Consider the following 17810-nt stretch of genomic DNA (forward strand, 5'->3'; position numbering starts at 1 on the left):
GTGATTATAGTGGTAGACTAAAAAGATTATTTCTGTTAGATGTTTGAAACTGTGAGTGAGAAGAGTGCAAGCATGTGCCAGGTTGACTGTCTGCCTTATGAAAGGCCACTGTTAATTGGCATGCGAATAACAGGTAGGGTGTGTGTGTGTGGAAAGAGTGACTTGCATAAGTTACATTCCACAAACTTTATGTAAGTTGAATTTAATCCTCTCACTGCCAATCACATCCTACAGTTATGTGATTACAGTGGTACATTAAAAAGATTATTAGATTCAGTTCACAGAATTCACCCAATAATTGGATTTCCTATGTAATTATTAACACAGTAATATAATACAGGATAAATAGTATGAGAGAACAGAAAATTTGTAAACATATTTACTTTGGCCATTTGACCTTTCTTATGAAATTGCCATGAGAGAACTGAACAGTGGCTTTTTTCTTCTCTTCATAAATCTCTCCATAACAGGCTAGAGCAGTGGTAGACTTTTTGATGGCAAACCTTTTTACCCAGGTGTATCAAACATCTTTTTTTTTTTTAAATATTGATGTTCTTGATGTGCCACTTGCATACATGCATTATAAATTTAACTACTTAATCATACATGGTGACTTATACATATCATATTAGGCTATTTATTTAATAGGACATTGATATACAATCTATGAATTCATATTATACAATTAATTTAATAAACTGAAATTATTGAAATTAGTTTTTTCATCAGAATACCAATATTTTTCAACATCCAAGGTGTGTCACCTGAAACCCTCAAGTGTGACAGTGCTGACATGCATGTCATAGGTTCACCATCACTGGGCTAGAGTGTTATCTATTTCTCCATGGACTTTAAAAATATGTAGCCCTAAAAAAAGCATTCTTGTTGAAAGTGAGACTGAGGAAAGTGGATACATGCACCACAATGGCTGTCTGCCTTGCAGGGAATTGCTGTTAAATGGTGTGTGCAATAACACAAGCAGGTTCAGTAAAATTTTTATAATTAACCATTTTCTAGCCCTTTTGCAATAATGTGCATCAGTCCAAATTTATTACAGTGAGCAGATATCAACTGTACTATCACAGCAGTTGAGGATATGAAGGAATTTGATGGCCACACAACAACTGGTGTTTATCAAGAAATATATCAATATATGAGGGTGTGCTGAAAAGTTTACTTAATTAAAAAGTCTACTTAATTTGTGTGATAATCACCATGAAATTAAGTAGAAAGATGTAACTTTCACATTATTCTACAAATTCCCCACCAAATGTTATACTTGTTACAATGCTGCTGAATGATTTCCAATTCTCTGAGAAAGGAGTCTTTCCCTTGTTACACAAACCAGTCCTTAGCTGTAGACATGACTTCATCTGTGGTAAATTTTGTTCCGTTCAAGTGTTTCTTTAAATTTGGGAACAGGAAATAGTCAGATGGGGGAAGGTCTGGCGAACAGAGTGGGTGAGGGAGATATTGAAAGCCCAAGTTGTGTATTGTCTGTTGGGTTTCATGAGCAGTGTGAGCAGGTGAGTTGTCCTGCAAAACAAGATGTCTCTGCTCAGTTCCCTACAGTGTTTTTCCTTCAGGATCGCCTTCAATTCCTTCAGAGTAGTTGAATAAACTGCTGCTGTAACAGTTTAACCTTTTTTGAGGTGCTTGGCAAGGATTACACCATCCATATCCCAAAAGACAATGGCAAGAATCTTTCTTGCTGACTTTTGGATTCAGACTTTCTTTGGCTACAGAAAATCTTTGTGTCTCCATTCCATTGACTGTTGTTTGGTCTCTGAGTCATAGTAATGAAGCCATGTTTCATCAACAGTCACAATACAAGCCAAAAAATTTGCACTTGATTTCTTAAAATGGTCCAAAATCCCTTGAGATGACAGCAGACTTCTCTTTTTTTTCCGGTCTTCTCAAACATTTAGGGACATTCTTCGCTGAGAGCTTCTGCATGTCCAGATATTAGTGGATAATGATCTCAACTCATTCCCTGAATATCCCCAGAATCTTTGCAAAATTTTTGGCTTGTATTCACCTATCATGAAGGATCGTGGCATACACTGCATCTTTATTTCCAAGTGTGATTGCTGTGGAAGGTCTTCTTGACCCGGGGTCTGTAGCCTGAAGTTGCCCAAAAACTTGGCCATCCATCTGGCAAGTGTTGAATATGCTGGGGGGGGAGTCCCCTAAAGAGTCTCACACAACGTTTGGTGAATCTCAATTGCAGACTTTTCTTGCAGCATGATAAACTTGATGATGGTCCACACCTCTGTGTCGTCGAATTTCTTCAAACCTTTGACATATTTTCTTATATATCCTAAAAGAAAAATTTATTGCAATTTTACGAAACATGGAGGTAAAGGGTTTTAAGATATGCTTTCTTTTGGCTATATATCAGCTGCTTTAATATCATTTTATGTTCTAGGTGTTTATCAGAACTAACTTTTCAGCCCCCTCACTCTGTGTATGTGTGTTAAATTGTTTCAGTTATTTGTATTATGTATATAGTCATCTCTCTAAAAACATCTTCTTTTCATGGTATTGGGTATACTGCCCTTTTTCATTTTTTCTCCCCTATTGGTTTATAGTTTGGTATTTTTTTTGTATTCGGTTATATTCCATTCACATATTGAATCCATTTGTTACTATAATTATCTATTGTGAAGTAAATGTATATTGCTTTTTTTCTAGAAACTTATTTTTTAATATTCATTTTTCATCTTTTACTTTTGAATGTGATATATTCATAGTGGTTCAGGATACAAGAGTATGCAGTGGATTTCAAAGAATGAGGAATAATTGATTTTTAATCTATTCAAATTTAGTTCAGTAGGTTAAAGATGATTAAAAGGAATTAAAAAATAGGTTAAAAAAAAAAAGAAATGGGGTAAAAGGCCAGTAGACCTAATACTGTGAAAAGAAGCAGCAATTTTTAGAGAGGAGATGACTATGTACATACTACAAATAATTAAAATGATTTAACACACACACACACAGATAGATATTGATATATTTCTTTATAAAGACCTGTTATCTTTAGGGAACAATATCAGACAAAGAATCACATAAAGGTGGTAAATTCACTTAGATTGGGAGAGGAAAAGTTAGCAAAACTGGTGTCTGATAGCAATATGACAGGAAAATAATCTCAGGGGATCAACGAAAATTGCTACAATGAGTAGGTCACTAGAAGATTAAAACTGTATATTCTAACAATATTTAGAAACCTAAAAGACAACAGTTTAATTTCGAAGAAAATTTTTGATAGAAATCCAATAATTATGTAAACACACTTAATTATGTCCATCAAAGGCTTGAAATGTGGAAAGGCAGCAGGAGTAGATGATATTTGACCAGAAATGCTGAAGTATGGTGGTATAAAAGTCTTACAGTGGCTGCACTGCATAGTTCAGAATGCCTGGACAGAGGGATGGGATGAATTCCCGATGATTGGAGTAGAGCTCTCATAGTATCCATATAAAAAAAGGGAAATAAAACTGAAAGTGAGAATTACAGACGTATATCCCTACTGAGTGTTCCTGGCAAGATACATGCAAGTATACTTGAGAAACGGTTGAGAAGAATTGTGGAAGAACAAGCTGGATTCAGATCAAATAAAGGTTGTAAGGATCAGATCTTCACTTTATGGCAAATAGTGGAGAAATTATGGGAATATAACAAAGATCTGTATTTAAGTTTTGTCGATTTGGAAAAGGCATATGACAGGTGCCAAGAGAGAAGCTATTCAATACGCTGCAGTTATATGGTGTCAATGGGGCATTATATCAAGCAATACTTGGTCTTTATTTGAGTTGTAAGTCAGTAGTTAGAATTGAAAGAAGTACAGGAAGATGGTTTAATGTTAAATCTGGTGTCAGACAAGGATGTACATTATCCCCTCTGTTATTCATTATCTATATGGATCACCTTATGAAGGAAAGTGGTATTAAACATGATATCAAAATTGGAGATGTTAATGTCAGCTCTTTGCTTTCTGCGGACGATGTTATACTTCTAATTAAATCCGCTACAAGTCTGCAAGATTCTCTGACTAAATTGAATAAATGTTGTAATAGATATGGTATGAAGGTCAGCAATAAGAAGACAAAGACAATGAAAATAGGCAGAACCATTGAAAATGTCAACTGTGTTGTGAATGGAGAACCTGTGGAACAAGTAAAACATTTCAGCTACTTAGGTACAATTTTTAGTGAAGATGGTAAATTAAATATGGAAATAGACAACAGAATCAGCAAAGCTAGTATGGAGGGAAGTCAACTGAATAAATTCATATGAAATAAGAGAGAAATTAGTCGGAACACTAAATTAGCTGTATACAAGACAGGGTTTAAACCATTTTTCACTTATGGATCTGAGAGCTGGGTCAGAAGTAAAACACTTGATCAAAGACTAGAGACCGCAGATATGACAGTCCTGAGAAAGATTATAGGCATGAACAGATGGCATCAATGGCAATATCATATTAAAAACGAGGATATTAGAAAAGAACTTGACATCGCCAGCATCCAGGAATGCGTTAGCAGAGCTAATCTCAGGTGGTATGGTTACTTAAACAGAATGGGCGAGGAAAGATTAGCGAAAAAAGTGTTCTCTGCTAGGTTGGCAGCAAAACGACCCAGAGGAAGACCAAGATGTAGGTGGATTGATACGGTACAAAGTGCCTTAGACGATAGAAATATAAGATCTGATAATGTTGGAGTCTCTTGACAAGTAACAGACTGATTTGGAAGAAAATTGTAGATAGGAAGTTAGTAATGATGTAAATTTTTACATGTAGTATTATCATATCCTGTACACCCCTTGAGGGTACATGGCAGAAATTTAATGATGATGATGAAGACTTAATTATGTAGTGTGAAGCGAACTCTATTTATCTAGCATTCTCAGTTTCGTTCTTTGGCATTAAAATGTCAAATGGGATATTTTTATGGATTTTATCCCTTTCCCTAGTCTAGTCTATTACTATCCTCCTGATCTGAACATCAGTTCCAATGATTAAAAAGAAATAATTAAACAATTAAAAAGAAAAAAAAGGGGATGCTTAGGGGTCAAAGCTATATAACTGAGAAGAGACCTCAACATAGCTTTTAAAGGAATGCAGAGAACAGATCAGGACTTCTGACCTAATGTCCAATCCTCACTTTATTGTGGTGCACCCTGTTAGGTTCTACCTGAGTACTGAATGAACGAGGATGGGCTGGCAATTTGGGATTTAGCTGAACAAATTGCATTCTTTATTGGTTTTACCAAAATAAAAAATGATGGTACAATATGACAGAATTTCATGTCAGCTGGAGCATTGCCAGTTAAACAAGAATTCCTGTTGTTTTCGCCAGGGACCAGTGTTACACCTGATATCTTAAGAATGTAGAATTCTTAGCTATCATGGTGTAACATGAAGAATAAATAAATTAAAAACCCTGCATTAAAGCTAAAAGATGAATTATTTAAAAGAAATATCCTTGCATCCAATAAAATATAAAGGTGTTTAAAGGATTAAACTAAATTTAAAATATAAAGGTGTTTGGTTGAACTAACTAACAAAAAGAAAGAATATATTAATGTTGTAATATGATATAAAAGAGAAAATTTAACTAAATAAGACAGAAAAGGATTAGTCATAAGAGATGATATGTGAGAGGCTAGAGATTAAAATATTAAGTGAATTCACAGAAAAATTTTGGAAAGGGGATTAAGTTAGAGGCTAGTACAAGAAAAACAACAGAAAATCGCTTAGGGTCAATTCCCGGACTGAGACATCGTTTGGCTCGCCGACCAAAGGACGTTTGGCAAAACGAACGCCACCCTAATTGGTGGGTGAAGTAAAATCAAGTAGGGGGCAGAGAAAAGAAGTTAAAAAAGGTGCCGTTAGGAGAGCAAGTATAAAAGGGTTGGAATCCCCCCACACACAAGGCTTTTTGGTTTTGGTTCTGTTCCCGAGGAGTTCTCTACGAGCTCGGTGGCATAGGTTTCACGTGGTTTTCCTGAGTGGAGATTGGGGTTATATCTCTGTCGTCACAACATGGAAACAAAAGTGAGCGGGATTTCGATTCTGGATTTCCTATGTAAGAAGCAAAGAATGCCATACAGTCAAAGAAAAGGAAACGTATTCTTTATGTTTCAACTTCAGTGACAACCACGAGAAGGAAAGCTATAAAGATATCGATATCCACGTCGTGAGTCGCACAGCCGTCATACAGATGATTCAAAATGTGTCCTGAATTACAAAAGTTTAAGACCGTGTAAGCATAGTTCAACTCCAAAAGGAACGTAGGAGTAGCAGATTATCGGAGAGGTTATACCAAGCTAGTTCAATCAGAAGAAGGTAAAGGTCCATATGAAAAACTCAAGAAAGAAAGGTACTGTAAAATATATCTAATGTTAACTAAAATTTGTCTGTAATAAGTATCATTATTCTAATACGGAATTGTTGAAGTGACCAGGGAAAATTTATACTAGGACTTTAGTATCTGACAGAATATATTAAAAGTAAGCTGGCTAGTGTTAATGTTATGTGAATAATTAAGTGTTCTGAGAATTTTGCCTGTCTATTGTAATGTATAGGAAAGTTAAAATGTCATAGTTGTGTGTTAGGGCAGAAAAAGGTTTAGTTAATCTACTTAAGTTTGAATAGTTAAATAGTGTGAATTAATCTTATTTGTCCATGTCAAGTGAATTTATGTGTTGAATTGTTATGGCGGCATGATCGTAATAATCATTATAGGATCATAGCCTAATTACTTGTAATAAGCTAATGTTAGTTTGTAAGTATTTAGTTTAGCATTAAATTGAGTAATAACAAAAATTAAATTGTATCATGCTAAAGTTTTTAATAAACTTTTTGTACAATGATAAAACAGCTGAAATTGCTGTTCAATGCACCACTTGAAAAATTACGAACCTAATCACACGGGAAATTAATGTGTTAAGAAACAAGATAAAGTGTCACGACTGCAACATTGTTTCACTTTCAGACATATTTTAGTTCATTCTCCTTGTTTTTGTATATAATATCTCAAACTAAATATCCCAAAAGGTGCAGTATAAATACAAATATTAGGGGTACTAAGGGGAGAAATAACTTAAGTATTAGTAAAAATTTTGGTGATATCTCGTGCGTAGATAATAGTTGAACATAGATAACTAGATAGAATAAAAATCATAAATTGGGACACAACACCAGGACAAACAGCGAAAAGTCAGCTACTGGAACAAATCTGAAAACACACCCCAACTCAATATCACCAGAGTTAAAGATCGGTACTATCAACATAAGAAGCCTGAATGGCAAAGAAATGAAGCTAGCTGAGGAATTGGATAAGTACCAGATCAACATAATAGGGATGACTGAAACAAAAAAGAGAAAAACTGGCGAGATCTTTCCGAGTAATAAATACAAAATGTTATATTCAGGCAATGAAAATCAAGGAAAAGAAGAAGTAGTCATAGTATTTAACACAAAATATGAGGCTAATCTTCTTGAATGGCAAGCAATGTCAGGTAGAGTGATGTGGACAAATATCAGAATGTGGAACTGGACAATGAGACTTATTTGTACCTAAGGTCCCACAGAAGGTTCTACTAAGGTAGAAGTGGAGGAATTTTTTGAGGCTTTAGAAAAAGCAACTGACACAATGAAAAAGGAAAATTTGATCCTTGTTGGGGATTTAAATACCAGAGTATGAAATGATTGTCAGACATACAAAAATATTTTGGGAAAATTTGGAGAAAAAAGCAAAGCTAATAATAATGGCAAATACCTGTTGGATTTCTGCTCAAGACATGGACTGGTTATTACTAACACAATGTTCCAACATAAAAATGTGCACAAATTCACATAGAGAGAAGAAGCAAGGAATAAGAAAAGTCTCATTGACAATGTCATTGTTGATGGTGATGTTTTCTCCTTGGTGCAGGACACCACAGTGTACAGAGGATTTGAAATTGGAAGTGATCACCATTTAGTCTTGAGCAGAATAAAATTGAATTTCGTATTGAAAAGAAGAACATGTAAGAAAGTTTTAAAGCGAATAAAAGTTGAACAGCTCTCAGATGTGAACTGTAGACTAAAATACACAAAGATTATTGAAGATAAAATGAAAGAGTTTGAGAACAGGAACCAATCCTTGGAGATTCGGTGGCAAGCCTTGAAGAAAACCCTGATTGATTCAGCCAGAAGGGCATCTGGTGAGGTTGTCTGCAAGGATAGAAAAATCAGAACTCCATGGTGGACACAGGAAGGTCTGCTTGTGCTCTTAGAGAATACAAAGACAAATGTAAGAAATCTAAACGCTGTGTAAAACTAGCTAAACAAAACTCATGGGAGGACTTTGGCAAGAACATAGAAAATAAATATCAAGAAGGTGGCAAGATATTCTGGAGGTTGTTGAAGAAGAGCTCAGAAATGAAGGAAAGAGTGCAGTAAAAGGACTCAGAGATGATAAAGGTGACATAAAAACAAGAGAAAAAGATATCCTTCAAAAAAGACAGCAAGCATGGAGTAATTACTTCAAAAAATTGCTAAATGAAACAAGCAGGGATGACAGCACAGTGGCAAAAAACACTGACCAGGCATGCAGTCAGGAATACATATCCATACTTGAGGTAGAAAAAGCCATCAAAAACCTGAAATGTGGAAAGGCAGCAGGAGTAGATGATATTCAACCAGAAATGTTCAAGTATTGCACTGCATAGTTCAGAAGGCCTGGACAGATGGATGAATTCCAGATGATTGGAGTAGAGCTATGATAGTACCCATATATAAAAAGAGAAATAAAACTGAATGTGAGAATTACAGAGGTATCTACTGAGTGTTCCTGGTAAGATTAATGCAAGTATACTTGAGAAAAGTTGAGAAGGATTGTGGAAGACAAGCTTGGTGAAGAACAAGCTGGATTCAGGCCAAATAGAGGCTGTCAGGATCAGATTTTCACTTTACAACATATAGAAATCATGGGAATATAACAAAATCTGTATTTAAGTTTTGTCAATCTGGAAAAGGCATATGACAAGGTGCCAAGAGAGAAGCTATTCAAAACGCTATTATATGGGCAATGGGGCATTATATCACGATACTTAGTCTTCATTTGAGTTGTAAGTCAGCAGTTAGAAATGAAGGAAGTACAGGAAGGTGTTTTAATGTTAAAACTGGTGTCAGACAAGGATGTACATTATCCCTTCTGTTATTCATTATCTATATGGATCACATTATGAAGGAAAGTGGTATTAAACCACTGGTATCAAAATTGGAGATTTTAATCTCAGCTCTTTGCTTTATGCAGATGATGTTATATTTCTAAATAAATCCACTACAAGTCTGCAAGATTATCTGACTAAATTAAATAACTGTTCTAGTAGATATGGTACGAAGGTCAGCATTAAAAAGACAAAGGCAATGAAAATAGCCAGAAACATGGAAAATAACAACTGCATTGTGAATGGAGAAACTATAGAACAAGTAAAACATTTCAGGTACCTAGGCATGATTTTTAGTGAAGATGGTAAGTTAAATATGGAAATAGACAACAGAATCAACAAACCTGGTACGGTAGGAAGTCAACTGAATAAATTTATATGGAATAAGAAAGAAATTAGCCAAAACACTAAATTAGTGTATACAATACAGTATTCAAGCCAATTTTAACTTATGGATCTGAGAGTCCTAAGAAAGATTAGGGACACGAACAGATGGCATCAATGGCAATATCATATTAAAAACGAAGATATTAGGAAAGAGCTCGAGATTGTGACATCCAGGAATGTGTTAGCAAAGCTAATCTCTGGTGGTATGGTCACTTAAACAGAATCGGAGAGGAAAGATTAGCAAAATAAGTGTTCTCTGCCAGGTTGGTGGGAAAAAGACCCAGAGGAACACCAAGATATAAATGGCTTGATGTAAAAAGTGCCTGAGAAGATAGAAATATAAGATTTGATAATGTTGGAGTGTTTACAGATAACCAACTGGTCTGGAGGAAAGTTGTAGATAGGAAGTTAGTAATGATGTAAATTTTCATGTAGTACTATCATATCCTGTACACTCCCTTGACGGTATACATCAGAAATTTGATGATGACGAAAGAAAAAAAAATCCCACTATCCAAGTTTTAATTTTCTTAACAAGTGTGCCAAGGTGAGCTAAGAAAAAAACAATTGCACATATCACAAGGACTTGAGAACAAAATCTCAGTTTCGCTTTCAGTCTATAATGCAGCTTTGAAAATATGCAAATTATCAGCAAATCAAAATCTGATGTCAAAAATGTCTAAATGGAGAAAGCTTGCACCCAGTTCATATGGCAGTCAAGACTATTGGTGCCTTTTTTGCACCACTGGATGTAGCTTTTGGTCTTCCATGTTCCCAACCATTTGATGGTATGACTACAGAATCATCTAAATGTAAGGCAGACATCCTGATGACATATTTGCCTTCAGCCTCTGCATAGCTGATAATAGAAAATTTATTATTTTATTATCATTTTGGGCAACTCCATGAGTCCTTAGACTCATCGAGGGAAGCCCTAAACATCATGTCCACACAACTATGCGATTCCATTCTCACAGTATCTATCATACCTTGTCTTGAACTCGTTCACCATCATAGCACCCACAACAGACTCTGGCAGCTTATTCCATTCATTTACCACTCTAAAAGTAAAGAACCCAGCTCTAACGCCCCTGCTAACCACACTCTTGCCCAGCTTCCATAGGTGTCCCCTAGTTCTCCCACCACCAGTCCTGATCTCAAAAATATCCTCTGAATTAATCCTATAGAATCCCTTTAGCAATTTGAATGTCTCAATCATATCTCCCCTCCTCCGCCTATCAACTAGTTTCTGCAACCCACAAATCTTCAACCTGTTCTCATATGGTTCATTCCATAGACTTGTTATCATCTTAGTCACTCGCCTCTGGATCCTCTCCACCTCCTCCCCATCAAGAAGGAACCGAGGTGACCAAATCTGGGCACAGATGAGGTCTTATCAAGGCTCGGTACAGCGGTACAATAACTTGCTTGTCTCTGCTCGTCAAGGTATTTTTCAACAACCAAGTGAGTTGATGAGCTGATTTAGCTACTTTTGCAGTGTGCCCCCTAAACTTCATCTCCCTATCCACCAACACTCCCAAGTCCCTGGCCTCATCAATCTCTTGAAGTACAGTTCCACCAATGTGGTATACTGCTGCTAATCTTTTCACCCCAAAATGCATAACCTTACATTTTGTCACATTAAATTGACATCCATTCTCCTTAGCCCAGAACTCCAATCTATCTATCTAAGTCATCCTGCATTGACTTAGATAGATAGATATTCCTACTTTGACATCTTCTGCATTCACTATTGCCCTACCCAACTTTGCATCATCAGCGAACAAATGAATTGTTCCACTTAGATCCTTCCCTATATCGTTAATGAACAGATTAAACAGCAGTGGTCCAAGAACAGAACCCTGCGGCACACCACTAGTCACAGGCCGTCTTTTGGACTCTACTCCTGAATAAACTACTCTTTGATATCTCTCCATCAATCAACCCAAATGCCTACAAACACTTCTTTGTCAGAAAGAAATCAGATGAATGCTAAGCAACTTAGATGGTAACAAGTCATCCAGTCACAATAGTATCTCTCCTGTTGTGCTAAAAACCTGTGATCCAGAATTAACACCTATCCTTTATCATCTTTTCAATCTTTCCTACTCGATTGATATCTACTCTAGAAAAGGCAAATAAACGTCAACTAACAAATTATTGTCCAATTGCTCATAGTTCAACTTCAAAATTCATGAAGAAGATCAACAATAGCAAACTTTGTCACCACCTGAAGACTGCCAGTTAATTCGTAATTCTATGATTCTCAGACCAAAGCCATCAACCAGCCATGTTGAGACAAGCTATGGAAGGTTTGGAAAAATTGAAGTTGATAGTCTATTGTTGTTATTTAGAATTACAGCTGAAACAACTAAGGCTATGATGAGAGTATATTATGCCAGCTCAGAGTAAACTACAATCTTATAACCTGCCTTCTGGCATTTGCAGTGATTACTAGTTTCCTTTGTAGACAGCTACTGGATTACTTAATTCATTTTGAAAACAATATGAAGAGCTTGCATCAATTTTCACTAACAACAATTTTCCTCCAAATTAGCCTGTTACTGGTCAACATTCCACTATTATGAGATCTTATATTTCAGTCTTCAAGGACATTTCTGCCTGCATAAATCCACCTACAGCTTAATCTTCCTTTGAGTCCTTTTCCTGCTATCCTAGCAAAGAACATTTGTTTGACTAACCTTTCTTTGCCCATTCTTTAAGTGGCCATACCAACTGATATTAGCTCTGCTAAGATATTCCTGAATGCTAACAATGTCAAGCTCTTTCCATATATCCTCATTTTTAATATGATATAGTCACTGCTCAGTCCTCTAATCTTTTTATCAGGACTCTCATATCTGTAGTCTCCAGTCTTTATTCAAGACTTATTTCTAATCCAGTTCTCAAATCCATAAGTTAAAACTGGTTTGAACACTCTTGTAATACATCTGGTTTAATGTTTTGACTAATCTCTTATTCCATATAAATCCATTCAATTGACTTCCTACCATACAAGAATTGCTAATTCTGCTGTCTATTTCCAAATATAATTGCCACCTTCACTAAAAATTGTGTCTAAATACTTGTTTTACTTGTTCTTTAGGTTCTCCATTAACAATGCAAGTGATGTTTTCAATGTTTCTGCTTATTTTCATTGTCTTTGTCTTTTTAATGCTTGCTTTCATGCTGATTTTCATATTTATTACAAATTTCAAATTTATTACAGCAGTTATTCAATTTAGTGAGGGAATCTAAAAGATTATCTGCATCACATAATTCTAAACAATCACTCACATCATGTATGATGAAAATAACACATCAAATTAAAAAAAAAATGATAATAATAATTTAAAAAGAACATTATCAAGCACTATTTATATGTGCTGGTCTGATTCCAACTAAATGAAAGATTAAGGATAACAATATACCTGCACTACTAAAAATGAAAAAACTCACAGCAATAAACAACACAGGTCAAAGAAGTACTCAGGACAGATGGAATAACACAGCCAAAACTATTTGGTATTTCGCTCAACATATCGAGGTAATTAACAAATAGGTATTAGTATTCTCATTACAAACCACAATGGAGTTAGCCAACTCCATGATGGTTGTACCTAGAACAAATACCACAATAGAAAACAATATAAAAAAACAGATGATTGTGATAATAAATGGTATGATAATAAATGTTAAACTATATAAAATAGAAAATAAGTATGATAATAGATTCTAAACTATATAAAATATGGTGTTATCTTTATATGTAAAACCTAAGGGCAATTCAGCAACTTCATGGTGGAGATTCACACAAAAAGACAAATTATGGAACAAAACTTAATATTAATAGCAGTAGTGAGAACATGAAAAAAGTGTACCTATTCAAATCAACTATTACAGAAGATCTCAGCAAATTTAAAACCTATCAAACAGAGAAGTGAAACTGGTTGGACAAACTTGAATGAATTAAATAAAATATGAATAATAAAAATATTTCAATGCAATGAAATTAATCAATAAATGTATCATGATTCTAACAATATAAGGAGTTTAAACATGGAAAAATTAATAATAGAAAAAACTTCTGTCATTTGAAATTCAACATCTAAGAAAAAAAGACTGATAACACTTTTTGAATTGATTATAAAACATAAGCAAATAAGAAATGAATTAAATCACCAATGATACAGTTACAAAATATAGCTTCAGTGATATGGACATGTTCAACATAAATCACTCTAAAGTTAATCATCAATCATACCAAAGATTTCAAGAAAAACATGGAAACCAAGGAGAAGTTGGATTATATGCTTAAAGAAAATACCAGATCCGTTTGAGTTTCTAGAAATGCTCGAAAAAATTTAATGAACTTTGATACTTAGGATCTCTATTAAAATTAACCAAGCCATTTTTAGTTTGCCAACTGGATTAAAACTGAAATAGCAATGGACACCTATTTTCTGTCCACTGCTGGATGAAGGATGATGAGCATCCTTTTTATCTGCCACTGAGTTCCTGCCATCTAATATCCTCCTCTCAACACCTCTTTGGTCTTACTCTCTATTCATTTCTAGGATATCATTCCTGACCATATTTGAGTGTTGCTTCTTGCAATATGTCCTATCCACTACCACTTAGATTATTTAATGGCTGTCAAATATCACTGATGTCTCTTACCTATGGTATGAGCTGTTACCCAAGTATTTCACTTTCTATCATGAAGACTGATCCCATTAAATGATTTTCCTAATTTTCTCTATACAGCACTTGCAACTTGGCATCCTCCAGTAAAGTACATTCTCGAGTGGGTATATCTACTTTCTGGAAGAAAATCCTGCTGACTCCACATGAAGCTGACTGACTTTTAGTTGAAAAGTCCTTATAAATTCTTGCAGGTTCTGATATAAAGACCACATATTTCTAACAGAAATCTTTATTAATTTTACACTTGTCTACTAGTTTTATATACCTTTTTGTACAATTCTACAGGAGAATTGTTTAGATATTGATTGAGCAAAGACGAGACCGTTATTGTATATCAAAGCTGGAATGGAATCAACACATTTACTAGTTCAAGCAACATATGATAGTATATGTACTACATGGATTGATCATGATTATCATGTTTCAAAACATAATGTGCATTGTATTGAAGGTCTGTGTGTGTGTGAGAAATTCTTGATGAATGATGACCACACTTAATGTAAGATGCCTTGATTTTTAATGCACTGAGTAGGAGGGCAGAACATTTCTGAAGCTTCCTTGAATTTTCTAACAAAGCAATTGCGGTCCATGTACAGTATTTCTTTTTTTTTTTTTTTTAACCACAGTATAAAATGATCTTCATTAATAGTATGATAGGCCAAACCATTTGTGTTTCTTCTTTTCAAGATCTTTAACATATTCAGACATGCGAATTTCAGATCATTCCATTTGTCCTACATATGCCACACAATCACTGGATTTTACAGAACAGTCCCTTGGCTTTTTTTTAAGGTGCAGATCATGTAGTTTAGGAGGATGTAGAAATCTGGTATAGTGGGATGAAAACTACTTTTATGTCATATTGTGAAGTATTTCAGAAATTCTGTCTGTTGCACACTGGATATAAGGAAGGATTACTGTACATTTGTATTGTTGCTTATTAATCATTGACTGGGAAGGGTTGCAAGATTTTGTTGATCATCTTGTACAGATATACATCTTGAGATAAGGTACGACAGAGATATTTAAGTTCTTGATTCCTCTTCTTAATGTTGATAGTGAGACATATTCTCTCTCTCTCTCTCTCTCTCAATTAGTGTTTAAATTATTTCTGTTTTTGCGTGGAAGAGCCATAGAGATGTCTTCTAGTGCGAGTATGCTTTCTGTATACCAAATAACTGTTCTCTCTCTCTCTCTCTCTCTGGAGACTTCTACTATTTCATGGTAGAGTTTTCCAAACTATGCTAGAAATAGTGACTCTTGCTGCTTATATGTTCAAGAGTGAAATGTATGTGTGTGTATAAACATAAGCCATTGGTACTTTGTGAATTCTCTTGTTATCCGTTGTACCTGACCAGTAGACAAACATATCATCCAATATATATAACCAAATTTTGTGTTTATTAGTTTTCTATAGTTTTTCTCCTTCTCAAAGAAAAGAAGAAAAAAATTAATTAAAATAGAAGTGTAAAGAGAGGTGAATCCATCATGACCCTATTTTTGCTCATGGTACTTTTCTTGAAACTGCAGCAACCTGTTTTCTATGCAATGTTTGAACAGTCAGGTGATCCATTGGAAAAGCCTTCTGAAGCAGCTCTAGTTTTCTCTATGGGTATATTTATTTGTAAAGGGATTGTGACATACAGTTCAAAATCCAATGATTCCATCACCAATTTTTTTCTATGAAATGCAAATTGGTTTTTCATAAAGGAATGTTTCCCCCTCCTCCATTTGCAGTGCTATTAACTGTAACAGATGTTTGGAGAGATTGGAGGTCAGTAAATCCCTAGTATTTACAAGTCTCAAAGGTACTTCTACTTTATGTGTCATTATGCATGAAGCCACAAATGTGGCTTCTGATCAATTTACTGGTCATGTTTACCAAGTTGGATCTGAATCTATAAGCCATAGTAAAGTTTTATCTTAGAATCATATGACATTTATATTAGACCTTGAAAGAACATAATGCAACTTGTATAAATGCCAACATAACCAATAAAACCACAGAAGCTCAGTCCTTACTAATGTTGCTACTGTCAAAGCAGATTTCAACACAGATCGTTCCAACCAAAGAACAGATGGTCACATTCTTTTAATTGTACTCTGTAGTGCATTTCAGTATATAAGAACAGAAAAAACAACAGTGAAACATAGGTTCATTCCCATATATTCAAATTAATGCGAGTAAAATATAGTTCAAAAATGAAAGCCATAATGATAAGAGTATAATAATTTTTGTATTACATTCAATTTTTTAACTCATAAATTCTCAAGATGTTAAAGTATGAACTACAGTCCAGAAAGGACTGGAAAAATAAAAAATTACTAACCTAAACAGGTTAGTTTGGATTAGTAATTTTTCTTTTCAGAATAAAACTACAAAAATATCTTTTCAAAGCGGTGTCAATGAAAATACTAAGTGTTTCCTGTTTATCAAAAATCTGAAACTAACCATAAGATCAGCTTGGATCTTATGGTTTAGAGATTATGTATGATTCTTCTATGTTAGAAATAAATGTTTTGTATCTATAAATGTATGTGTCAAATAAAGGAATATATGATATTTAGAAGAAAAAATGTAAACATTATAAGGGATTGCATCTAAAAAATTTTTTTGTCAGCAACTTTTATTTTTTTTTATATGATTCCATTAAATAATAAATTCAATGGAAAGCAATTATGAGTTGTCATACAACATATATAACTGCATCAACTTTGGATACTAAATTTGAAGTTTAATGCAATTAAATATGTTGTATGCAGTTTAGAGAGACTTAATAACATTTAATGAAGAAATGCTAAATGAAGGAAATTCACACCATGGAGGATGAAACTTTCTGATGCATTAATGTAACTGCCTCCTGTAAGTGATCAATATTTTACAGAATTTCTTAAAAATGACTTTATATAAACACAATCAAGGATATGAGGGGGGAAATCTAATCTAAAGCTCATTTAAAAAACATTCATAAAATTTTTACCTGAAGGTACATGATCTACAGTAATTTCAACATCATTGCAAACATGTAGATTACTGTTATGATGAAAGATGTCTGGGCTTTCAGTACCAACTGAACTAGCACTTGTCCCATCTCCGCCATTATGAGGTGGCAAAGGTGAACCGTGTTCTTGAAATATTGCAATTATCTAAGAACATACAAATATCATTACAATAATAAACACACAAAATTCATTGCAATATTCAATAAAATTTTCAGCTCAAATTTGCATATAGGCATAAGCACAGATATTTCTAAGTAGTGATTATAAATTATTCATACAGCTTGATTTCTGAAGAATGAAGGAGTGCATATCATTTACAAGCCTGTATAAAAAATAAATAAATAAATAAAATTAAAGCATAATATACATATACACAATTTATGCAGTAAGCAGAAAATTTATACCATGAATGAAATGTTGCTGGCCTGGTTGGCCAAGTGGTTAGTGTGTCCGCTCTCCAGCCAAGAGGCCGCAGGTTCGAATCCAGCCATGGG

The 17810-nt window shown here is 34.4% G+C and overlaps 1 protein-coding gene across 5 annotated transcripts in view; it reads right to left on the reverse strand.

The window, feature by feature from the left end:
- The window catches only part of baz (par-3 family cell polarity regulator), a 503422-nt gene that overhangs the window by 288237 nt on the left and 197375 nt on the right, over nucleotides 1-17810 (reverse strand). For all 5 annotated transcript variants that reach the window (XM_090412006.1, XM_090412010.1, XM_090412009.1 and 2 more), the window contains exon 3: nucleotides 17295-17460. In XM_090412006.1, the coding sequence (XP_090268132.1) occupies nucleotides 17295-17460 (166 nt within the window). The remainder of the gene's footprint in view (nucleotides 1-17294; nucleotides 17461-17810) is intronic.

The sequence above is a fragment of the Typopeltis vanoorti genome, chromosome 22 (genome assembly GCF_054136105.1).
Source record: "Typopeltis vanoorti isolate ZY-2024b chromosome 22, IOZ_Tvanoo_1.0, whole genome shotgun sequence".
In the NCBI taxonomy this organism is placed as follows: Eukaryota; Metazoa; Arthropoda; class Arachnida; order Uropygi; family Thelyphonidae; genus Typopeltis; species Typopeltis vanoorti.